At 36.0% G+C, this 26603-nt stretch overlaps 1 protein-coding gene across 6 annotated transcripts; it reads right to left on the minus strand.

Moving 5' to 3' along the window:
* Window positions 1-2256: 2256 nt before the first annotated feature.
* LOC149799910 (uncharacterized) lies at window positions 2257-26560 on the minus strand. Of its 6 annotated transcripts, XM_089959362.1 has the most exons (5): window positions 26289-26521; window positions 21709-21830; window positions 21119-21265; window positions 5527-5564; window positions 2257-4440 (listed from the first exon to the last, which is right to left on the minus strand). In XM_089959362.1, the coding sequence occupies exons 3-5, from the start codon at window positions 21165-21167 to the stop codon at window positions 3361-3363; spliced, it is 1167 nt and encodes a 388-aa protein (XP_089815488.1). In that variant the 5' UTR covers window positions 21168-21265; window positions 21709-21830; window positions 26289-26521; the 3' UTR covers window positions 2257-3360. The 6 variants fall into 6 exon arrangements, with proteins under 6 accessions (XP_089815488.1, XP_089815490.1, XP_089815492.1 ...); XM_089959364.1 differs by lacking the exon at window positions 21119-21265 and having other exon boundaries at window positions 26289-26520; XM_089959366.1 differs by lacking the exons at window positions 21119-21265; window positions 21709-21830; window positions 26289-26521 and adding an exon at window positions 26531-26560.
* Between the last annotated feature and the right edge of the window lie 43 nt (window positions 26561-26603).

Genomic DNA, 26603 nt, shown 5'->3' on the forward strand with positions numbered 1-26603 from the left:
ATTATCATCGGACCATCTGGATCCGGCAAGACGCAATTGTTACTCAATTTAATAATGAGATGGATGAAGTGGGATAAGTTGTATTTGGTTGCTCCTAGCGTAGATGATCAACGATGCTACGAGGTGTTGAAAGATTTCAACGAGAATGCATCAGCGATCGCTAAAAAAAATGTTATTGAGTTTATTACGGATATCAATGATGCACCGGGTATTGATGATATTGATGGCGACGTTAACAATCTAGTCGTGTACGATGATGTTATGTTAGACAATCAAAAAAACCCAGCTAGGATATTTTCCAGAGGCAGGCATAAAAACACTGACGTGATATATGTCACTCAACGATACACTCAGATTCCAAAAGTAATTAGAGACAACTGTAATATTCTTGCTGTGTTCAACGGCGTTGATACACACACGCTACGAAATATTTGGCAGACATGGTGCGGCGGTGACATGGACTTTAATGTTTTTCGAAACTTTTTTAGTCATGCTCAGTCGACCCCACATGGATTCGTAACGATAAATTTACATGATCCTCGGACACGATATCGTATCGGACTTGACCAAATATTCGGTTAGTTGTAAATAATTTTCATTGTAAATAACCACTTAGCAGCAGAGGGGGGCGATGACATCGACGCGGTCGTCGACGTGCTTACCGGACGCTGACGACGCTGGGGATCGGCGCGCAGAAGGTGTTAATTAAACCAAATGACGATTGGACGATCCCCCAACGACGTCGTCGTTTTTTTTTTACCAGGCGCTGACGACACTAGATCGTTGAGTTGCAGAAAGTAATAATTAAGCAAAATAACGATTGGACAAAATGTCCGATTCGCCCCCTCTGCTGCTGGTTTATATACCTCATAAATGCAATTACAAATACAACTATCCATACTGCGATAAATAAACAGTACATATGAAAGAAATGATCATTTATTTGTTAGAGTTTCGTCGTTAATGGCGAACGACTAGTTTCCAGTTAATCACAAGATGGCAGTGGCAGTGAACTACTGAGCAGAGTTGGATGAAAATTTCTTTGATTTCATTTTGTTTAGAATTGTCTCTACTATACTAAAACACTTTAAAGACACTTTTGTTTAGAATTGTCTCTACTATACTAAAACACTTTAAAGACACTTTTAATGTTACCTATCTAAATTCATATTTAACTCCAACTACAGACCCTGAAGTTGATAAAACCAATTTAGTTTGAGGTCATTAATTTAATTAATTCTATTATTTTCCAGCTCGTGTCTGCCATTGTCGATATCTGTCATTGTCATGTCAATATTTTCCATAGCTAGTTTTCATGGGGTGCAATTGTAGGCCCTCTTCCCTAAATTCCTTATCCTCTGTTACCAGTAGAGCTAACAATTGTACCGAAAATCAACTGGATGCTGAAAAGCCACACATATTTTCTAGCCTGTCCTTTATTTCTTCATTAAATGTCTCATATGTTCTACCATTTCTCCCTTTAACTAAGGTCCTTAGAAATTTTCAGCTTTCGAGAAGACACTGGTATAGAAGTTAGAGATATTACTAATGATGCAGTTTTATGATGTTTGGGCAAATATATTCGTATGGAGAACCACTATGGCGTTTTTTGTGGATAATGAAATAACAGTATTAATAGTAGTTTCAGACACACTACTTGTGTTCTTGTGGTAGTTATCTAGTATAGAGGATATTATCTAAACTCTGGTTGGAATAAGGTCTCGAGGTCCGTAATTCAAAACGTTTTTTTTTTTTTTAACAGCGTTTATATATTAAGTAGTAGTTTCGGACAAAATTGCTTGTGTTCTTGTGGTAGATATCTAGTACGGGGGATATTATCAAAATTCTGGTCGGAATAGGGTTTAGATGTCCATAATTAAACAGGTTCTTTTACAGTGAGTATAGCATGTGGAGATTTTGTAAGTATAGGATGATGTCAGGTTCTATTTTTCTTATTACAAAACAAAGATATATAAATGAAAGTTATTCTGTTTATCCCGACAAAGACATTAATATAAAATAATTTCAGACCAAATCTCTACGAACGTGTTTGACATACGCGTCACTTTTTACTGATGGGGGTTACAAAAACGACGGAAATTTTCTCCATTATGGTGAAACGTTTTTTAAAGTAGATTTGTAACTCTTACACGATCCCACCTGAGAAGCAATTGCTAGACCAAGGTCACTGAAGGTGAAGTGGAAATCTCACATGTGCTCTAATCCAACGAGGAGAGGAAAATAAAAGGTTAGTCATTTGATCTTGTCTTTCATGAAAATTTGTTTTAATGCTGTTCTGTTTATATGCACTATATTTCCTTAAATACTTGCGCTTCTAAATAAAAGATAATATCGAAGATTGTTCTATTGCTCGGGACAACCAAACATTATTTCGGACAACTAGCATTTGGATCCAACTTGCCTGATGGGGCTAGTGTTTATCCAAATCAATCAATGTTTGGCAAAAGACTTTTACCATCCACATCCCCAAATAGACTAGTGATTCTGACTGAGTTACCTCTAGCACTACTCACATATATAACGGGAAGGACAAGTATAGCGAAGAAAGTTCAATTGTAAGCCACACTTTCAGACATGGAAGCAGTACTGAGATATAAGAGATCGTTTAAGCTTTAACATAAGTTTTTCACAAGGCCCTAGACGAACACAAAGAACACCAATGATTTTCTAATTTTGTGAGCAACCCTTCTATATAATCGCGGCTGCGTTTTACTTGTACTAATACTAGCAAACGTTTATTTTTCTGAAATCTTGTTGAAAAATATAGTTCCTAGATCCACATTCCAACAATATTTATCAACAAAACAAATTGAAGCTTTCCATTCATTTCATACAAAACGGTTTGATCAGTTTTGAATATTCATTATGAGTTTAAGTGTACACTCCAGTTGATATATTTTGTGGATACGGAACAAGGTTTTTGCTTATACTAAAATTCTCAATATTTATCATCAAAGTCAGGTTTCAAAATATCTTGCTTATCGAAAGAGTCCGATAGTTGAGAGATCAAAAATCTTAAATTACATATAACAGGATCGGTATAATTCTAAAGAACCTTAAAACGAGGGAGTTATGGAGTATGCTTGAGTTTTTGAAATCAATTGTCATCTAGACCTCTTTTGTAAAGACATCTGGTGGCCTATCAAACCGCTTTTTATAGTTTGATATGTTTCTTATATGTTCATTATTTCGTTAACATTTATAACAAGACATGATTTAAGTTAGGTCATAATTAAGGCTAGAGTATGGCCTTTTATTGAATTATAAAATGATGTTATATCATGAAGCAAAGTGCAAAAAGAGAAAAATTAGATTCTAAATTATTTCATCTCAGCATAATTATAGAACTGCTTCATGCAGCTCATGAAATACTTCCATACTACAGGGGAAAATTCGATTTTTGAACAAGCAGTATAATCCTTCATTCGTATCCCTTATATAAGCAGCTGTTATACCAAAACTGCTACGCGTAAGCAATAGGATATTACATTTTGTCAGAATGATATGTTCAATGATTGCATTTTGAAAGGCAGTGCAGGATACATTATAATGCATGAATTCAATCGGGCCCTTTATGTCGACAAGTTCATTTTTGAAAAGTTGCCTTGCTTCTTCTTTTGTCTCATTTTTGTCCGTTGCTACATAGATGGCATAATTGGACGAATTTTTGTAGCCGCTGAGAAAATTCCAGATTGTTCCAACTTCATTTGTCTGTGTTCTTATATTTTCAACAGCTTTGAAACCTATTCGTACGTGAGCACATACAAGCGTGCGACCCCTGACCTCTTTTGACATAAATTCTGATATGCGACTTTGCATTTCATCAGATGGGGATAGCAGGTTTCTCAAGACAATCCCGTAAATGTTACTCAGCAAAAGCTTATGCAGCCAGGGGATCTTGTCCGCCGTGTTCATATTCCTCCGAATGGCCGTCACGTAGTCCTGTGTAGTATGGAAATAAATGACGGGTTCGGAAAATTCTTTATCTAGATCAGCTGTTTCAATCATCTTGTGAAATTTAAAGTTGTTTACCTGATCATTGTGCATGTAAAAGTCTCGAGACTTCATGTGTGCTATGTCATGTTTTGAAATGTTCCAATTAATTTTATTGGGAACCATAGTCTTGGTCAGCTCACAAGGCGTATCCATCAAGATGCCATAGGTTCTGTTCGTAATAAGGGAGATAAGATAGGTTGTAACCATCGCTCTTTGTCTGTCTCCCCACCCTTCACACTGGTCTATCCCCGTACATGTATTGATGAGGTAACGATGTGGATCTGGACGATATCCTTCTAAGAAGCTTGTCTTACTGGCAGGTAAGACCTTTTGTGATTTCGCTATTTTGCCTATACTTAGTTTCTGTATCGGTCCAGCATTATGAAGAACAACGACGAAGCATATTGCCATTCCAACTAAGACCTAAGGAAAATAAAAAATGATATCGTGCGAATATTAAGTCATTGATGGCAAATTACAAGTGAAGGACTTTATTTAGGCCCATATCGACAAACGGTAAAATCATGTGCAATTGACACCATTCAATTTCAGCAGAGAAAAGGAAGCATTAAATGAAGACAATACAACGATTGTTTTAAATTGCATTTCTATAAATCTTAAGGATTTAGGATTTATTGAAACTCTTTAAATCAACGAAAAAATAACTTGAAACATTTGTCTGTAGAACAAACTTTGCATCGGGCCTGAAACCATTAATAGGTCTCTACATAACCATGAATAGTATAATACAGTTAACATATAAAGTACTATAGATTTCTGAACATCCGTTCTGAGTCTGTTAAGAGAAGGGCATAAGTTAGATCTTTCTAGAGTAAAAGACCTTAAGTAGGTAGGTGCCCTAACACAGCGAAAAAGGATTACAGTCTCAAGCTATTGGCGAACTCAAGGAGCAATACGTTTATTTAAATAATGGTCTTACATGAGAATAATGGTCTTACATGACAATCAGAAATCTTCGCCGATCTGAACCTTGCAGATTATTGTAATGGCATTTACGCTGAATATCTGACTTGGCTAGATGATTGGAAATTAATTTCTAATGAATATTAGTACCGTGCTTAGTATTAATTTTCAGCTTAAGACATGTAATAAATGTATGTATTACAAGATAAACAAGCTCTTCAAAACTATATTCCATATATGTGTGTATTCAGTAAGTTACTTTCCTTTCTGGCACGGAAATGCTTCCCATCAGTTGGCATTTTGTTATAATGTACCTAGCTGAAAGAGCATTTGTCAGTTAACATTGATTAAAAGCCTACTTTTCAATTAATTGATACAAACGTGTCGAAAATAAAAATAAAAGTATGTTTGTTTATGTTTCACCACATAAAAATGAGTTGATATATTTTCATTAAGGGGATGGTAATTCTTCGATTGAAGGGAAGCTAAAGAGATGATACTTAAAGAGAGTAGTTACATCACCAAAAATGACTATACTACCTAGTTTTCAGTGGAATTGACAATAGACTTTGCAGCCATACTTACAAAGAAACTGATTCTTATTCTATCTCTAGTTGTCATCTCTGAAAAAAAGACAATGCATAAAACTTGTTAGAGACTTTTAACAAGTTGATGGTATCTTCTTTGTAAATTCAAACCAACGGCTTTTTTGAAGCAATGTAGTTTTCCTATATACTTTATATTGAAATTGTATTGCACTGATAGCTTCCCAAATGATGTTATTACCAGGATAACATTATTCCAAATGATGTTATTACCAGGATAACACTATTCCAAATGAAGTTATCTCCAGGATAACACTATTCCAAATGATGTCATTACCAGAATAACACTATTCAACACTTCTTAATAAGCATTTAATTTTTAAAATATTTTATCATAGTTCTTTCTTAAATGGATTACAGACGGTTTGCCAAATTTAAACGTTTGACAGAGATTGGTTTCATTAAAATATAAATTTCCGAAGAATTAAATCAATGACGAATACACTAGCAAGTAGTTTGGTAAATAAGAAACAAAATGAATAAGAAATAGCATTTGGAATAAGCTTACATGCCAGTTTTATCAAATCCGGAAATGACAAATACAATCAGCGGTTGAACACAATCGTTTTCAATATTCCTGAACCTTGCATAAAGTGAAGTCTCTAACATAATCCTTTACCAAGATTATTGTAATGGCATTTACGCTGAATACTGACTTGGCCAGATGATTGGAAATTAATTTCTAATGACTATTGGTACCGTGCTTAGTATTAATTTTCAGCTTAAGACATGGAACAAATTCATGTAGTACAAAATAAACAAGCTCTTCAAAACTATATTCCATATATGTGTGTATTCAGTAAGTTACTTTCCTTTCTGGGATGGGAATGCCTCCCATCAGTTAGCATGCTGTTATACTGCACCTAGCTGAAAGAGCTATGTTGGAAAGGTCAACCACTAAAATGCTAGAGTGCCTGATTCTAAAGATATAACGAGTTCGGTACAAGCCAAACTTTCATGACGGATAGAAGATCTACACATTTCTTAGACCCTGTTCATGCCAGAATCATACTACTTGATGATTATATGCATGTCTCTTATTATCACACCATTATCAGAAATGTCACTATGATTAATATCTTAGTGTATTACTGGCTCAATGTCACAATTTTATGAAGATCTGTTGCACCAACGTTGACATAATGGATCTCCAATAAGAAAAAAATGACATTGTCTTCGTTGTTTAGCCTTATGTATAGTACTCAAACTATTCCGCAATCGTAAACCGTCATGAAAGGTAATGTCAGGAGTCCGTTCTCTTGATTGAATTGTGTAACACGCTTTGGATAGGTGAAACGTTTCAATCCGTCTCGATCCAGTGTTAAGCTATTAAGCTATATATAAAAGCGCATGGTTCCATTGTCTCACCAATTCTCAAGACAACTTAATGCTATATATACAAGCGCATTACTTCATTGTTTCACCTATTTTCAAGGAAACTTAAGCAAAGACATGGACTACTGTATAATCTTATAATACGTTTGTTTCTAACATGCTTTTTAGCCCTTACTACCCAGTCTATGTAAAGACGTCGTGGATTATTTACCCAGCTAAAAGACAGCAATAAGGAAGAGAAGAATGGATGTGGAGTTTCCAGGGTGCCTGAAACGGGTTTTACTCTATGAGATCATTGTGAGATAAGGTATAAGAAAATCTGTCACTTATCTCATCTACATATGATCAACAAACACAGCGGCTTATTAAAAAGCCAACCAGATCTCTATAAACAGAGATCATAATCTTGTTTGACCTTATGAACACTTTTGACCCCCCAAAACCATCTTCACGTTAAACCTATGGCAGCTATCATCAGACCCCAAAGTGGCATCCCCATATAATTCTTTGGCACCATTATTGACCTGATATGACCCCCAGGTGCCACATTTAATTATTACTGTACCATAACAAATGCACGCATTAAAACGTTTGATTTCCACGAACACATTTGAAATTTCTGTGACGAATATGATCCTCAAAAATATGTAAATAACACAAATTCTAAATTCATGAAAACAAATCTATTGACATGATACAATTGCAATAACAGCAGATTAAAATTTCAAAAACAAAAAGAAAAGAAGATAACTGAACAGTTCAAACAATGACTCTGCTTCACATGCGATTTTTACAGATATAATGTTAAGAGGCGTTACGAAACTTCATTACTGAAAACTGCTGTGATAGGGGAATAACACCGATCTGAGACGATGAACATTCCCTTAGCAAAAATTAAATAGCTGACATTTATGTATATATTTGAGGTTTATTTTTTTAAAAATATAAAATATTAGACTTGGGAAAGTATGGCTAAACATTAGACAATCGCAAACATCCCACTTCCGGCATTACAACCACAAATAATGTGGGACAAAAAATGGGGTTTTCCCAACTTGGAAATATCATCCGATGTACAATGTTGATTTTACAATGTTGTGGCGGAGGGGATTTCGGTAACTGAGAACATGTTATTTGATTTTGTTTGCTTGTGTGTGTCGAGGGGACGGTTGTTGGCATTGTAATGTTTTTGTGCTTCTCGACGGCACGTTTAACGTTTGACTCGAGATACGACGAGAAGCTCTTTCAAACGATTGTTTTTATATTTTACAAAAAAACATCAGTGAAAACGATATATATATATATATATATATATATATATATATATATATATATATATATATATATATATATATATATATATAACACCGATCTCAGACATTGAAAACACATTTAGCGTAAATTAAATAACTCACACTTATGTATACATTTGAGGCTTCTTTTATAATTCGAAAATATTAGATTTGGATAAACCTGACTTAAGGTTTGGGAAACACGAATATTTCACCCCTGGCATTAAAACCACAGAAGAATGATGGAAGTACGGTTTTCCCACCGTGGAATGTTGAACTAAATATTTTTTACAACTTCGGGAATTGATTATGATGTTGAATATATATATATATATATATATATATATATATATATATATATATATATATATATATATATATATATATATATATATGCATACAGAGACAGACAGACAGACAGACAAAGAAGTTGAGAGATCACACGTTTTAAGTAAGAGCTGCTTAACAGAGTTGCAATCATATCACCAAGTTGCATGGTTCTATCATAATCAGTGCATGGATATGACAATGGCTTCAAATGTCATGGAAGTTAGAGCCAAAATTCCTTATATGATTACAGTAGAGACGACCAATAGAAAGTTAAGAAAAACAGACTATATATCTATCTATCTATCTATCTACCTATCTACCTACCTACCTACCTATCTATCTATCTATCTATCTATCTATCTATCTATCTATCTATCTATCTACCTACCTACCTACCTAGTATATCTATCTATCTATCTATCTATCTATCAAACGTTGTGAAGGGCCGAAGTTCGATAGAAGTTTTCTTCGCGACTCCATATGTCTTTGTAAACTTATCCAGTCAGAATACGTAGCGACACACGGACACCTAATGAGAATAAGCTACTATAAATAATCCATGCTCGTTGTAATTTACTGGAAGATCATACAACAATCTATGTATGCCCAATAGCAGCTACATCTTCAATACCATCTGAATCATTTCTCTCCATCAATTTTCCGATGACGTCATGGAACGTTTGACCTACTTTTTGGTCTACAAAAAGGAAAGGTTACTTTAAACGAGGCACTGGACTCGTTTAAAGAAAACACATCAATGGAAATTAATTTTTTTAAGTTGCACCTAAACATCAGTAAATGGAAATTAAAATTGTTAAGTTTCACCCAACTGAAATGTGAATATCAATTAAATTAGACGAACTGGATTTAAGTTCCATGTTACGTCTGATAACTTGTGTTTGATTACATGGTGTTGAGAAAATCGAGTGATGATAAAAAAGAAGTTTGTTAGGAAAATATTAGACATCTTAACTCGGAAAATCGGTCCTAGAAAAACAAATGAAGCGTGCGTCCACTGTGTACAAATGAATTTAATTAATGAACGGTTATTACATGTTTGGAAGGCTATTATGGCTTAGCACGACATTCTTGATCCTCCAGGAAAAATTAAATCTGGGACGACTTTCAAATAATAAAGTGTTTTGAAGGGAATTGTTCGGCTTTCAGGACCCTTCCTGATAGAAGAAAGGCAACGAAAGATAGTTTATGTTATAAAATGTGGACAAACTAAACATAAAACAAGGGCAATCATTGTCACAGTTTTTTAATCTTTTTTTCTTTATAAGCATGGCATACGCCAAGTACTGAATATTTCCTCACAATTTCGAAACTTCGTTTTCTCTATATGGCCAGTTAAGCAATAAAATGAAGATATCGTGAAAATATAACTATTTATCTTAAACATCTTTTGCAAAATGGAACTGAACTTATGTCTATAGGTCAGCATTGAGTGTTATACCTCTGTATCAAACTTTAATTTAAGAGACATCTGAACGTTTCCGAATTCAAAAAGCACATACCGTCTAAAATAATTTATCCAATAAGGTTTGTTGCATGCCTGTGGTATATGTACATATATATAGATATATGTTTATAACGTATATTTAATTTACAAAACGAAAAAAGTAATTCTTTCTACCCATCTGTAGACCTCATCAGGTTGTGTCTGCAACTTATAAGTTTATCCTCTCAGTTGCTACAGATTTACACCAGTTCTTTTGTGTGTTTTTGTGTAAAGAAAACTATTTCCGTAGTGTTTCTATCACCGATCACGATGTTGACACATATGCACCATGGTAAATTGACTCACGTAAAGTTCATCAATGTGGTGAAAACATTCTATTTGTTTTTTTTATGTCTGTTTCGATTTCTTTTTATCTTCAGAATAACAAACAAATACCTTACTCGGGAGCAGTTCTTTGTAATGTAAATCACTAAGCGATTCAGCTTCTTTTCTCATACCCCATTTGACCAGCTTGACTGTGAGCGTATAGCATTGGGAGTTAAACAGTAAGAAGTTTAGAGGACGACACCTGGTTTGATTGTTTCACAAAGAAACTGTAAACAAGACCTGGTAATTTTTGAAAGAAACTATGTTCATTTGTTTATTTGACAGTTTAATGGACAAACAAATCTATCTGTCTATCTATCTACATACCTATCTATCTAACTATCTATCTATCTAACCTTGTGAAGGGCCGAAGTTCGATAGAAAAGAAAGGTCTAAGTATATCTTACATACTGCAAAAATGTGGAATGGAGCTCCTACAGCAATCTATCTATCTATCTACCTACCTACCTACCTACCTACCTACCTACCTACCTATCTATCTATCTATCTATCTATCTATCTATCTATCTATCTATCTATCTATTTATCCATCTATCTATCAAACCTTGTGAAGGGCCGAAGTTCGATAGAAAAGAAAAGTCTAAGTATATATTACATACTGCAAAAATGTGGAATGGAGCTCCTACAACAGTATTAGGCACCAGGCTGTATAGCCTTCTTAGCCCATGGATTAATCAGACCATGTTCATAAGCTAAACACCAAAAACGTAGCCAAAGCCAGTAAAAAAACCCCAGCAAATTGAGATTACAGTGACTTTATTTTGTCATTAGCGTATGGTACTAATATAAATGTATACTGTCATAAATATTTACGGAATGCAGTGAAACACGAAATATGGATCATATTGGCCCTCCTTTTAATAAACGTAATACTTATCAATATGCATTCTGCTACAAAGTTCCATCTATATGTTATTCAAAACACCGATTCGGTCACGAGATAAACGCAAAACACTTTCTGTGAATTAATGGAGCACAGGGTCGCCGAGTAGTCTAAAGCGCTCGCCTGTATAGTGTGCTGACATCTCATCTCTGTACGCTTGGGTTTGAGTCTCGTCTGGGCCAACACGAGTATGTCAGAAGGTTTCGCAGTAGCTTCACACGGTGGTTATCACTGGAATTTTCCCGGGATATTGCTCCACCTGATATACTGGCTGCCATGCGTAGTCTATCATGTGTTCAAAAATGACGTTAAATCCACAAAACGAATACGGAATGTCATAAGGATTCAAAACTTTGTACATGCTATCACATCAGCTCTTTACTTGTACATGTAAGCACATGTAGGTCATAACTGCAGCAAATTGCATCTACTTAAGTGAAGCTGACGTAAATATGCAATCCAACGCATAATACATTCCATATATACCTCTTACAAGAATTATTAGTTAGCATAGAACGTTAATTAATGTAAACATAATGGAGCGAAAGCTGTGAATCAAGTTGAAAGGAAATTAAAGCTGAATAGTATTCAAATTCCGTTTGGTGAATGCAGCGATCATTTTCTTTCTGAACCACGTGACTACTAATACTAAGAATATCTTTCAAGAATACATACCAGTTGATTTCCTACAAACTGAATAAAAGGTTTTCTTTAACACACAAAATACGTCGTCGTAATACAACTTGGTTCAAATTGTACCTCTACATTCGTTATCCTTCAGTAACCTGTTGACACCAGTTTACGTCTTTCTATCATCTATTACCTTAATAAAATATTTCAAGTAACTCGAGCTTATAGGGATGTATATGTTTCCACAATATATAACCAGTGAACCGAGTACAGTTTCAAACAGCCTTACCCGCAGTTTGGTCATATCCTTTACGGTTGACTTAAACACGTATCTACTTAACGCACCTCTTCAATGTCTAAGTCACACGTTTAGCCTTTTTACACATACACAGACAGAAACACACACACACACACACACACACACACACACACACACATATATATATATATATATATATATATATATATATATATATATATATATATATATATATATAGGCTGGAACATTGTCTTATACCCAACGCTGATAACGCAATTTTCGGGCATCACTGGCCAAACGTAGGTGTGTGTTTTCTGTGTAATGCATACATTGCAATGAACACAAACTCCACTAACTTGGCATAGGATGAGGGTCTTTTACGTAAGTATAATTTATATTTTAAGAAGGTAAAATTAAGACATGAGAGGGGGGAAGCAAGAGAGATAATCGTTATTTGAGTAAGGATTTGAGTATAACCGAGAGGTAACCTGTAGTAAAAATATGATGACTGTACCAGAAGGCTGTGTGTATTTACAGGCTTATTTTGTACGTAGAAAACATTAAACTTAAAGAAAACTAGGCCCAACGAGGGTCACACGCATATCTTCCAACGTCGACATTTTAAGCTCAGAACTAACTTTGCCCCAAATGTCCTTTTCCCAATCGGAAATACAACCGAGGCACAACGGTGCCGAAGTCGTGCTTTTCCAACTTTGGGAATGAATGCTATGTAGTTTTTGTTGCTGTTGTTTCTGTGCGTTTTAACTGCACTTTGAACACAATATTGGCTATTGCATGCCAAGGAAATTAGTGATAAGTGCCTTTATTTAAAGTACACTGAGACAGAAGACTTCGGCTGGCCTGGGCAGGTATCGAGCCCACGCCACTTGGATTACGAGACCGACGCTTTAACAATTTAGTTACCATGGCGCCCAGCAATTGGAAAAGCTTTATGACGCGGTTCTAACCACATATAGCCACCGCTGGCCATGCGATTTCCCATCGTTGAGCAAACGTGAGTGTGCTATCAAGACGAAGTATGGCAATGAACTATTCATCTGACTTGACATACGATGAGGAGCTCCTGCGAAAAGATGTTTTCATATTTTAGGAAATGAAAAAAAAACGAGAGAGAGAGAGAGAGAGAGAGAGAGAGAGAGACAGAGAGACAGAGAGAGATAACGTCATAAATGTGATTTTTCCATCTCTGTCATGATACTGAGGGTCGCTTACTATTATACATTAGACAATCACACTCACCGTTCTCTGATACTTTACCTGCATCGTAAGCTGAAAATAAGTCTACTTAAGCTTGTCGTTTCCAGATCAGTTCCTTATTATTAATAACGATGCCTAATGCATGATAAATCCGATATAATCATAGTTTTTGTGATCAGGAGAAGAAACAAATGCATGCTTCTGGTCAATAAGTTCTCTCACTCTCTCTCTCTCTCTCTCTCTCTCTCTCTCTCTCTCTCTCTCTCTCTCTCACACACACACACACACACTTTATAAGTTGCTTGCGTGTCAGACTCTTGACAAAAATGATAAAGGTTAATTTGACCAGTCTAGGTCAATTATCATAGTGTGCACCTAGTCAATGCACTTATGTTTACTTGCTAAAAGAAGAGACCGAAAATTCAGAAACTCAGATTGCACTATATCAAAACAGGACAAACTAAACAAACACAACTGATTAAATTTGTTGATTTATGTTATGTCTCTATCCATCCTTCATTCCGTTTAGTTAAAATATCACTGCAGATCAGATCTATTTCACACTTGATTTTCGTTGGAACCTCTCTATGAACATATTGTGGAAAAAATTGCATATAATCTCTATCCCCCCCTCTGTGTCTGTATGTCTGTTTGTACGTCTGTCTCTCTGCATGTCTGTCTGTCTGTCTGTCTTTCTGTCTCTGTCTCTCTCTCTCTCTCTCTCTCTCTCTCTCTCTCTCTCTCTCTATATATATATATATATATATATATATATATATATATATATATATATATATATATATATATATATATATATATTGCCTTTTGCAATTCGTCTTTGAAGGCCGTAGTACCACCTTCAATTTCTTTTACATGATTACCAGAGTAACATGATTTCAGAAACAATCAGAAGGAAGAGATGCTATGTCAGGAAGATAACAACAGCTAATGCTACAACTACCACATCAGTAGCTGAACTAGCTCTTGACCCTGGAATACAGCTACAAGGGTTTTGCCAAATGTATTCATGTTTGTAAATTGTAGTGATTATGTATAGCTAAATGTAGTATATGTGCATATTCTCCATGTTAATATATTAAGAGAGCAAGACTGTGTATGACCTATAAATAGATGCTTACGTATATATTTACGGTTACTAATAATAATATTAGTAACAAACATGGTCACAAGTTTAGTGTTGTTTCCCAGTTGACAAATCGGTCAGGTGGGTTCTTACAATAATTAAGATATTTCTCACTGGATTGGCTAGGTCACGTAGGTTCTTTTGCCAGTCATTTGGATGCATCAGGGCTGTTTTCATATCCATAAATTAAAGGATTTGACACTCATTAGGAGCATTTGATTCTTTTGAACTTGGACTAAACTTTTACAGGGTTATTTTTTATTCATTTTGTCATATCAAACGTTCGTCTTACGTGTTTGCGTACATTATTTGTCAAGGTTTACAAAACTTGCTGGATTTGCTTTTTCTGTTATCAGTTTATGAAAATTGAGTCGTATCATACCATAAATCATAACGAATTATGTAACGCATATCAAACTCAGTTTTCCCCTTTCTTTTCTCTCTTTTATTCTTTGTTTTCTTTCGTTCGATGTCTTTTTCTTTTGAATACATTCGCTGGCATGGGGTCTTCTGCTACAGTTTATTCAACTTGTCTTGCATTCTTGAATATCTTTACTGGTGTTGATTTGTATTCTGTTCCTCTGTTTCTGAAGCATGCGATATCTCCTTACACACTTGAAAGAAAATAAAATATTGCTCCCCTTGCATGCGAACATTTTTCAGTTCAATGTGTTACCAACTAAATCGGTTGGAAAATTCCAACAACAGAACAGTGATTATGAGTTACTGAAAGCGTGATGAACTTGTTGAAATCTTGTTTGAACGAATAACCAAAAGCCACACACTTGCCAAGGAAAAAAAATTATGTCGTGTTTGTGACTACGTTATGGATTTCAATCATCAGTGTTACGTTCAAATGTATGAGAATGAACTTGAGATATGCCGAATGGAGCTTAGACCCCATCTACGACACTTGGAGCGAAGAGAAAATCTAGCGTTAAGTGAACTGTCATCTAATCATTGCAACCACGTCTCACATTTTCTCAGGATAAGACAAGTAATTTCTTTAATCAAATGGATCAAAAATAAGGATTGAAATTCCCAGAAGCAGCCTTGAAAGTAGCCACAATAACTTAAGTGAAAGTAGGAAACCTAAATTTAAGGAATCCGTGACTTAGTTTGCTATATATTAGAAAGGAAATTTTAAAAAAAAAATTGTTTGGGGTGACAGAATTGCCCAAAAAATATTTTTCACACATTTTCAGTACCAATACAAAACGACATGGCATGGCCACACATGTGCCATTGAGTCTGGCTACTACCCTAATGGTATGCACATGAAACGAGTAGAACATATCCAGTCTATTTACCAAACTTACCCTTCAGACTCGGTTGACTCTCAAGAAGAAATATTGAAATATTGTCAATCCAATCAAGACATTGTACGACAGTTTTGTGGAAAAGGTCGACAAGTGTTTCTGGATCATGTTTGTATTAATCCCTTGAAGAGAGATTGTGCCATTGCCAAAGCGTTCGGATTAGAATACCGAAAAATGTTCCTCAGTCCTATCTTTCTGCTTGCCGTTGATACTCCGTCCAAGCTTTGCGTTGTCTCCATTATTTAATGAAACTCAAGACAAGTGAATACAGCTTTCAAGAAACCGTAGAGTAAAGAAACTCATAAGCCTTTTACTGCATTTACCTGTAATGTCCTTTCTCAGAGTACACCTTGGAACGTCAAGGATAGCAAGTGGTCGAAATGTGGGATCATGACTAAGATCGACGCTTCAAAACCAATGCAGGAATTAAATGTTTCATACAATAATACAATAGGTGAATATCGAAAACTTAAACCCACACCGATAGTGTGTTTGGAGGACAGGCCAGCGCGACCTTATTGTTGCGGACAAGTTTCAAGAAATACATTTATCTGTTCCTTGTTGGGGGTGGAAATGTGCTCGATTCCACTCCGGTCGCCCTGAAATGTTGACAGAACACATCGATAAGGAAAACATTTGCCAATACGAAAATTTGATCAAAGGCAAATTTTAACCACCAACGAAATTGTACCATGATAACTTTTACACCATCATTGCCACGGAAAACTGGTGATTCTGTTATGCCCTACGTATGCTGAAGCATGTAATCAAGACAAACCTTGTAGCTACAATGATCGAGAACAAGCATTGGCAGGAATATGGAAGCGTGTCAAATTGTTTCATGCTATAGATCGCAAATACCAACTAGATGAAGGCGACGACTCCAATAAAAGGGGTTTGTTCAGGTAACGACAAGAAATTATAAAACTGAAGCAACAAGCTAACGGCTATCCTTCATGGTGTCAGAGTAAAGAGGCATTCAAAGAACTGTACCGATCCTTGCAAACGTTATGCGGATTGTTCGTGGGAAAAATTGGCACATCTGATCTTGTCCAAAGAGTGAAAACGTGGCATATCCAGGTCCATACCTTAACTCACCGAAGAAGTTGCATTTCGCACCCCCGACAGCCAATGGCCTTTACAACTGCATTATGTCATGAAACATTTAGGAAACTGAGCTCTCTACCTTAACATTGATAAGTCTATCCAGATCGATTGCACTGGAAGCTATTTATCACACACACATCGAAGATGAAACTACCAGCGGTTGGACCGATGAACATCATGAACACATTGTTTACATGTGATGCGGCAAAGTAGTTCGGTTACTAGTACCAAGACTGACAAGGACAACTCCATACCAAATGTGAAGTGAACGGACTGACGTATAGTGCAAATCCAATTGTCATTACTGACTTCATACAATGAGCCGTAAAACTAGATCAAAACTAAGAATTTCGCGTGGATACATTGAACCCTCACAAAATGATACGTTTTCAAATCACCAAATCGTCGACTGACCCATGCAAAAAAGTTTCAGATTGTCTGCCAGAAACGAGTGTGACTTCACAACGGCAACCCTTATATTTCGGACACGCCAATCTCAGTATAAAAATAGAAAGTTTAAAGGCTGAAAGTTCATTCCAAATGCAAAACTTAACCTAGAAGAAGAATTTAATGCAGTAACATTATGCGGAACCTAATTCGTACCCAATGTTCAATGAAACTGAGTGGGATGCTTTTACTTTCGACTAAAGTAATGACATACCCTGTCACATAAACATTATAGCATAAACTTCCTGCTATATTTAGAAAGCGATACTGTGCTTGTGCCTATATAAATGCACTATACGAACTCACAAGTATATCAGCGATGCAGCACAACTTTTCCACTGTACTAGAGAAAGCGATGCGGTGCGTGTGTCAGTCTATGAATCTCAGCCATGCACTCACATGCCACACAGGAAGATGAATGAATGCAAATATTTCAAAAAATTAATCTTTCCTGGAGAATGCCAGATGGTTACCATGATGTCACTGCCTTTCCTTGACGGGCCATGCTTATTTTCCGTATAGACAGTTTACAAGACGGAATATGCATTTTAGCTTTTGCGCTGTAAGAACGCATTTACATCTTGTACAGTTTCGAGTGAAATACAAAGAACGATTACATCCATTACGACTAAGAAGTTGTAGCCACTGGTATCGAATTGCTATTAAGTGGGTTCATTACATTGAAAGGTTCAAATGGTCAGACATTGATCAGCTATTCACAAACAAGAGTTTTGATGCTATGAATTCTGCCTACAATGTTGAAATACTGCAAAGCACTTCAGGAGACGCGGTAAACAATACAAACTTGTAAAAGATGTGCCCGTCAAGAAGAGACTTCTTCACTACGCGTGGAATGCTGTGAGCTAGATACTGGCAAATTTATTTTAAAGTCTTTACCGGTTGATACAGTTTGCAAAAGGTGAGACTCTTTCTCACAAAAGGAAATTCATGTGGATGACTAGTCCTGAAAAGTACATTTATTATTATTAAGTGGAACGCATTTACAAAGAGTTTCTCAAGGTTCGGGTGTAACGTAATGAACAATTGCAAATGGCACGCAGCTTCGAATAATTGGTATCTGAATGTTATAAAGAAAGCTAACGTGTCTTTGAAAATGTTCAATGGTCAGACGTTTTTCGACTGCGAAGATATTATAATGTTTACCATGTACGACTTTTGTTGTCAGTGTAGTGCCAATGTCCATGTAAAGAAGCCAGTGGCAGAAATCAAGACTTAGTGGATAACCAAATAATATTAGAAGAACTGATTCCACAAAACACGTCACGATTCCACTTACTTTTGGACGACGTGCGATGTGTGTTATCGACTACCTTTCAGAGATGTCTTATTCTGGCAGAGTCATTGTAGACAATTTATGAACAATGTACAGCAAGCAATACATACAGCAAATACATGACGACGAATCTTTATCCAAGCACAAAAAAATTCAGTGTGCTAACAGTGTTGCGAATAGCAATGAAAATGAGTTGTTTACCTCCGCGTGAAGAAGAGTTTCATCTTATTTTATCAACTCTTTTTACTTTCCATGAAGTGTGGGAGAGAGAGATGGAGAGCGAGATTTGGACTTTTAACGTAGCTTCAACAATATGTCATTCGTATCGCTACAATGTCTGCAGTGTGGCAGGATATAGTGATGTTTATCACTGGGCATCATGCCGCAGACATGTGACATCATGTCCCGCCCAGTCGCATTATCTTGACACCAAGCCGACCAGTTCTAACACTAACCTCTTAACGCTGAGCTCCTTGCGAAGCAGCTGTTTTGTACCATTTGTATAAGTCTTTGGTATGACTCGGTCGAGGTTCGAACGCGCGACCTTCCGCATTTCATGAACTGTGTATAGCAAGTGGTAAAGCAAACATATTTACGACATGATGTGACTGGAAATGTCTTGGATATAAGTCTTATATAATAATTTGACGTATAACACAATGACATTGACCTTGAGCATATGGCTCACAATGAGGTACAAAACAACCTGCCAATGATAAATGCGTGTATGACAAGCTGCATCCTTTAATCAGAAACAGCTTCAAACTTATTGAGTAGAACAGTGTGATGGAAAACATACCATAATGAGCCATTACAATGACTTTGAAGATAGGACTCCAAATGTAGTATGCAACACGCGTTCTGTTGATGCTGTACAAGTTCCATCCCTTCATCTTAAACAACTGTTATATATAACCAGTGTTAGTGTGACTGTGAAAATTCAAATAAAGCCTGAACTCCCTGATTTCACCATATACTGTGTTGCCTGGAGCAAAGATAATGCCACCCTCCTTTCGGTCATCAGGCTGGCAAATTCTGCATGTACTCACTGTGCACTGATGTGTGACTTATTCCACTACCTACTTCGGGAACATGCTGAGTGAACATAAATAACACGTGACTTTGCTTGCCAATTGAATTGCTTGCAAGAGGACAAATTATCTGACTATGGGGTACTTACAACAATAGTGTAAAATATTAATACTCTTATTTATAGAAACAGGAACTTATTACATCCACATTGTACCTAAGAAAAAACAATCATGTGGTAAAAGAAAAGAAAAGTCATGACTTAAAAGAAAATCCAATATACCTTTCCCTTGAAAATTAAATGGTCAGTTACTAACATGTATAAAACGTTATGACTAGTATGGCCATGGCATGTTTGACACTCCATTAATGATATGCGACTGGAGAAAGTTCCTTTTCCATAACAGTCTTCGGGGAAGTTCGAACAAGTACCAGCCTGATACTGGCCAGTTCAGAGATGAACCTGAATTACATTTGTATCAATTTTAAAGCCCCCACTAAACTATTAGCAGAAAAGACTGCATTAAGATAAGAGCGTACTCCACCTTGAATTGTATGTTAAAATCAGAACAATACTAAACAAAGTTATGCCTTGAACTCACATTTCAGTGAATATCTTCTTCAGGGCTTATAATTGCGAAACAAATCAATTAGGCACAGCCCAATCCAGAACAGGTATCACTTCTTCTACTATGTTGTTGTAATCCTCAATATGTTCATCCTGCGAAGAATTTTTATCTCGTATTGGAACATTACAAGTAGAAGTCGTGACATCAAAGGTCTTCTCAGTAGTAGATAGCTGTTTCAATTCTGGCCGTTTGAACACTTTCAAACAAGTCAATCATCTTATTACTTTCAGTTACCAGTGTTCAAAACGTCTATGTCGTAAAAGATGTAAGTGTCCATTGCGTTTCACTGGTACTGTAACGCTCCTTGCAAATGTGTTCTCAAAGCCAAACTACGAATGTTCTCTTGTGCAATATCCATGAGTAAAGCTTATTTTAAATGATCAAAGATGACTACTTAGCATGATCGACAGATGAGTGTCAGTCCCTTGACTATTCATGCAGCTAAACAATCCACTTCGAGTTTTGGGTGGTAGCTATAACGGTGATGGATGAACATACAGCTATCGATGTCAAAGTGGAACACTCGATCTCCTAGATGTTCTAAGCATCATCCAGTTTTAAACGATGATTGGTTGTTACTTACGCTGCGATAATGACATTTCCAAAGGCGTCGGGTATGAAAATTACGTTGCTTCCTCATACTTCACAAAGATCAAATTTTCACTGACAATTTCCATGCGTTTCATTAGTTTTCCTTTGTCGTCAATAATTGAAAGTAGCGACTAAGATATTACAAGTATATTTGATGAATGTAGAATCATTTGGCCTTGTGGCGCAAGCTGAGGGTGATGGACTAAGCTTACCATCTTCCAAATCACTGGCATGTACTTGGGTTAATACTTCCATTAGCATATGAGAAAACACGGAATGTCATCACCTCTTGGCTTTCCTTTCTGGTTTCGCCTCAGCAAATTGTGATCGTTTCAGCTTCATTCCAAATTCTGATGTCACTACGTTTAAAGCACTTGCTCCATATATATATATATATATATATATATATATATATATATATATATATATATATATATATATATATATATATATATATATATATATATAAGGAGAGTGATAGATAGATAGATATATTGATAGATAGATAGATAGACAGACAGACAGACTGATAGATAGATAGATAGATAGATAGATAGATAGATAGATAGATAGATAAGAGATGGTTTCAGACTGTGAAGTAGTAGATATAAGATATTGCTCGCCTCCTCAGAGGTTTCCAGAGAACCATTCGAATTTATACTTCAGATAAGAACACAGATTACTCTGTCGTTATAAATGTAAAGATACATGCTATATCTGATGAAACAGAGGGTATTATCATCCAAAATGTCCGCAACGGAAAGACAGAAGAAACGAGAGATACCTGATATTATGAATATACCTGATTATAAAGATGTCTGTTTTCATTCTCATCTGTCTACAGGTGTCCTAATAAATCGAACAGCAAGCAAGGGAAGAAATGTTGGGAGATGCGTTCGTCATATTCAAAGAAGAATCCGTATCCTTCAAGGAAATCAAGAAGTCAAGACAACTAGAAGACAATGAAGATAACGAACACATGCTAGTGAAGACAATTAAAAAAGAGACAGAAAGAGAAAGAGGAAAATGAACATTTGTGATGTGTTATGAAATTACCATTTGGATGCAAATGAGAGTATACTAAAATAAACGTAAATACCACTTTGTTGTGATGTTCTGCAATGTGAATAATAGACTTATCACAAACTCATGCACGCAGCACGCCATTAGTAATGGGAAAGTAATTTAGGTTTTACTTGATTGAAAATCACTGAGTATAATCTCTTTTGCACGATATATAAGAGGCTATGGAAAAGACCGTTGGGTGTTGTGGCTTTTGAAAAACAACTTATAGACTTGATAGTATCATCTGTAACTGTCTCAGTCTCTTTGCAAGGCCAAGTATTGCTCTTCTTCCTGTTGCTTCTGCTACATTGGTAGTAGTAGTAGTGATTGCTACTGCCAGCATGACAGTAGCTGTGAACGTTGTTGTAATGATGAACGGTTTAGAAACATTGGCACACAATGGTCTCTATCTCTTACGTGTAGTTAATGAAGTCTTATAGATTTGAGTAAGATACGTTAACTACGCCGAAATGTTTTGCATCATACATAGTGTTTTGTTTTCAATCTCTTCCTTCTGTCCTTCACGCTTCAAAGTTTTCTTTTTATCCTCTTCTTCTCGTTTTATTCGTTCCTCTTCTTGCTGTTGTTGAATAAATTCAACTTCTGCTTCTTTCAGAGGCTGTAAACAGTTTCCAATTCTTCATTCTCTCTTTATCAGAAATTATCCACCAATGGTAACGATGTATAAGTAAATGTAGATGGTACTACTGTTACAGGCAAACATTCTTTAGAAGACGATAGAAAGTCAGCAAAAGCCAAATTAAAGTTATCGTCGTTTGGAAGAAGACTTTTTGTTGTACTACCCGCAGCAGGAACACCACAATACATTGTCTTCGTTGTTTTAGCCATATATATGGTACTCGAACTATTCCGCAATCGTAAACTGCCATGAAAGCTGTTGTTACCCGTCCGCTCTCTTGATCAGAAAAGAGACCTTACTCTCGGACTGAACTTTGTAACGCGCTTTTCGATAGGTGGAACAATTCAACCCGTTTCGGTCCGGTCTTAGGCTGTATATTCAAGCACATTGCCCAACTGTTTCACCTATTCTCAAGACAACTTAAGCAAAGACATGAACTACTGTAGAATCTTCAGTCTTGTTTCTAACATGTTTTATTTATCCCTGACTATCTAGTCTATGTAAATGCGTCGTGGACTACTGCCAGGATAAAAGAGACAGCAATATGGAAGAGAAGAATGTATGTGGAGTGGCATGGGTATAATCAAGAATTCCTTAAGAGTTGCAGCTTATTATAATTAAGCTTATCGATTGCAGATATTGTAAAATATTACTGCAATCGCCCCTTTTTGGTTTAAATTTGATTCTCAAACGTTCGATCGGAAATTCCATTTAATATTATGTTTGCGTTTTCAACTGGTATAATTGTGAAGATGCCATGTGAGTGGATTCCATAGCTTGAAAGAATATATATCTTACTCTGTGAACCCATTGTGAGATAAGTTTAAGATTGTATTCATGATGTGTTGGATCGTTTCTAAAAATGTTCCCGTACAACCCCATAGTTTATTCAACAGAGGTACGGCCTATAACTACCAGAAACTGTAATATTACATTTTCCATTTACTTTATCAATACTTTTGGCCCCAATTACCATCCTCATGTTAAACCTCTGGCACTTATATACTTACGACACGACCCATAAGTGTCATCTCCATATAATCATATGACATCATTATTGACCCGATATGACCCCTAGGTGCCAAATTTAAGTGCTGCTGTACCATAAACAGTGAACGCGTTGAAATGTCGTAGACGTTTGATACAATATTCATAGCTTGCATAGTAGCCGCGCCATCTGATTTTTACGAAAACATTTGAAATTTCCGTGCTTAATGTTTCTCAAAAAAATAAAAATATAAAAAATTATAAATTCATTAACACGAATCTACTTACATGATAAAAGTCAATAACAGCAGAGTAAAATTTCCACAAAAACATTAACTGAACAGTTCAAACAGATCTAATTTCAAGAAGCATTATGAAAAATCATTTCTAAAAACTGCAGTTAAAGGAGATCAACACCGATCTGAGACAATGCAAATGCACCTAGCATAGATTAAATAGCTCACACTTATGTATATATTTGAGGAGTATTTTATCAATAGAAAAAAATTGGACTTGGCAAAAGGTGGCTAACCGTTGGGCAAACGCAAATATCTCAATAACGGCATTACAACCACAGAACAACGATGGCAAAAATGGGATTTTCCCAACTTGAAAATTGCACCCGTTGTACAATGTTGACCTGATTACTTTGTTTAACTGCAGCAACTGAAAATATTTGGTTTCATTTTTTTTGTGCTTGTGTGTATCTTGAGACAGGGTGGGGTAACGTTGGTATTATGTTTTTGTGCTTGTCAACGGCACATTTACCGTTTGACTAGGGATACAATGAGGAGATCATGCATAAATATGTTTTCACATATTTTACAAAATCACCATGAAAACAACAGGGATACATGTATGGATAGAAAATATTAGATTTGGAAACACCTGTCTTAACGTTGGTCAAACGTAAATATTCCACCGCCGGCATTACAACCACAGAATAATGGTGGCAAAAATAGGGTTTTCCCCACGTGGGAATTACACCTGTTGTACAATGTTGACTTAAATATTTTTCCAACTTCGGTAATTGAATATATATATATATATATATATATATATATATATATATATATATATATATATATATATATATATATATATATATATATATAGGGAGAGAGGGAGACAGACAGACAGACAGACAGTCAGAGATGGAAAAATTACGCTTTTTTAAGTCAGTGTTTCTGACAGAGATGCAATTCTATCACTAAACTGCATGGTTCTATCATACTCAGTGCATGAACAGGAGCGTGGTTTCAAATGTCATGGAAGTTTAGTCCAACATTCCTTATATGAATACAGTAGAGACGACAAAATGTATATATCTCTCTTATCTCTCTATTTAATGTTGTGAAGGGCTGAAGTTCAATAGGAAGGGGAGATCTAAATATATATTACATACTGCAAAAATGTTCAATTGAATTTCTACAATAATATTAGGCGTAAGGCCTTATTAACCCATGGGTTAATCCGACCATGTTCATAAGCTAAGCACCAAAACGTAGCTAAAGCCAGTGAGAAAGAGCAAATAGAGATTACAGTGACTTTATTTTGTAGTTAGCGTGAGGTACTAATATAACAGTTTTGAGTCATATCGCTACGATGTCTGCAATGTGACAGTTTATAGTGATGTCTATCACTGGGGCATCAAGCCACAGACATGTAGCATGATGTCCCACCAAGTCACATTATCCTGACACAAGGCCGACCAGTCCTAACACTAACCTCTTAATGCTGAACGCCAGGCGAGGCAGCTATTAGTACCATTTTTATAAGTCTTTGGTATGACTCGGCCGGGGATCGAACCCACGAACTCTGAGGCGGACGCTCTAACCACTAGACCACCGGAGTGGTACTAATATAAATATATGCAGCCATATTTTTTACGGAATGCAGTAAAGCATGAAATATGGATCATAGTGACCGTCCTTTTTAATAAACGAAATACTTATCAAGATGCATTCTGCTACAAAGTTCCATCATTGTAGGTATGACAGTTTGATAGTTTCTATACATTATTCAAGACACCTATTCGGTCACGAGATACAGGCAAAACACTTTTAGTAATTAATTGGAGCTCTGGGCCGCTGAGTGGTCTAAGGCACTCGCCTGTACAGATTACTGACATCTCTCCTCTGTATGCTTGGGTTCAATTCTCGCCTTGGCCAGCACGAGTATGTCAGAAGGTTTCGCAGTAGCTTTACACCGTGGTTATTATTGGAATTTTCCCGGGGTATTGTTCCACCAGATATAATGGCTGCCATGCGAAGCCTATCATGTGTTCAAAATTGACGTTAAACTCAAAAAACGAAAAACGAAATTTTTTAAATATTGAATATACATAATGCCATAGGCATTCAAAATTGTGTACATGTTATCACATCAGCTCTTTACTTGTACATGTAAGCACATGTAGGTCATAACTGAAGAAACTTGCATCTATTAAAGTGAAACTAACGCAAATATGCAATCCAACGCATAATACATTCCATATATACCTCTTACAAGAATCATTAATTAGCATAGAACGTTAATTAATGTAAACATAATGGGGCGAAAGCTGTGAATCAAGTTGAAAGGAAATTACAGCTGAATAGTATTCAAATTCCGTTTGGTGAATGCGGCGATCATTTTCTTTCTGAACCACGTGACTACTAATACTAAGAATATCTTTCATGAATACATACCAGTTGATTTCCTCCAAGCTGAATAAAAAATTTTCTTTAACACACAAAATACGCCGTAGTAATACAAATTGGTTCAAACTGCACCTCTATTTTCGTTATCCTTGAGTAACTGTTTACACCAGTTTACGCCTTTCTATCATGTATTACCTTAATAAAGTATTTTAAGTAAATTGCGCTTATCTATATGTATATGTTTCACAAAATACAACCAGTGGACCGTTTACACCTTCAAACAACCTTACCCGCAGTCTTGTGTTAGCTGTATAATGCATACACGGCAATGAACACTAACTCTGAATTGGCATAGGATAATGA

The sequence above is a fragment of the Sinohyriopsis cumingii genome, chromosome 5, assembly GCF_028554795.1.
Source record: "Sinohyriopsis cumingii isolate HCF-2022 chromosome 5, ASM2855479v2, whole genome shotgun sequence".
NCBI lineage: Eukaryota > Metazoa > Mollusca > Bivalvia > Unionida > Unionidae > Sinohyriopsis > Sinohyriopsis cumingii.

Coding starts and splice junctions, on each gene's coding strand:
- LOC149799910 (XM_089959362.1), bottom strand. CDS start 21,167: ATGCTAATGGAAGTATTAACCCAAGTACATGCCAGTGATTTGGAAGAT. Junction 5,565..21,118: donor TGCCAGTGATTTGGAAGATG/GTAAGCTTAGTC, acceptor TCTTTTTTTCAG/AGATGACAACTAGAGATAGA. Junction 4,441..5,526: donor GAATAAGAATCAGTTTCTTT/GTAAGTATGGCT, acceptor TATTTTCCTTAG/GTCTTAGTTGGAATGGCAAT.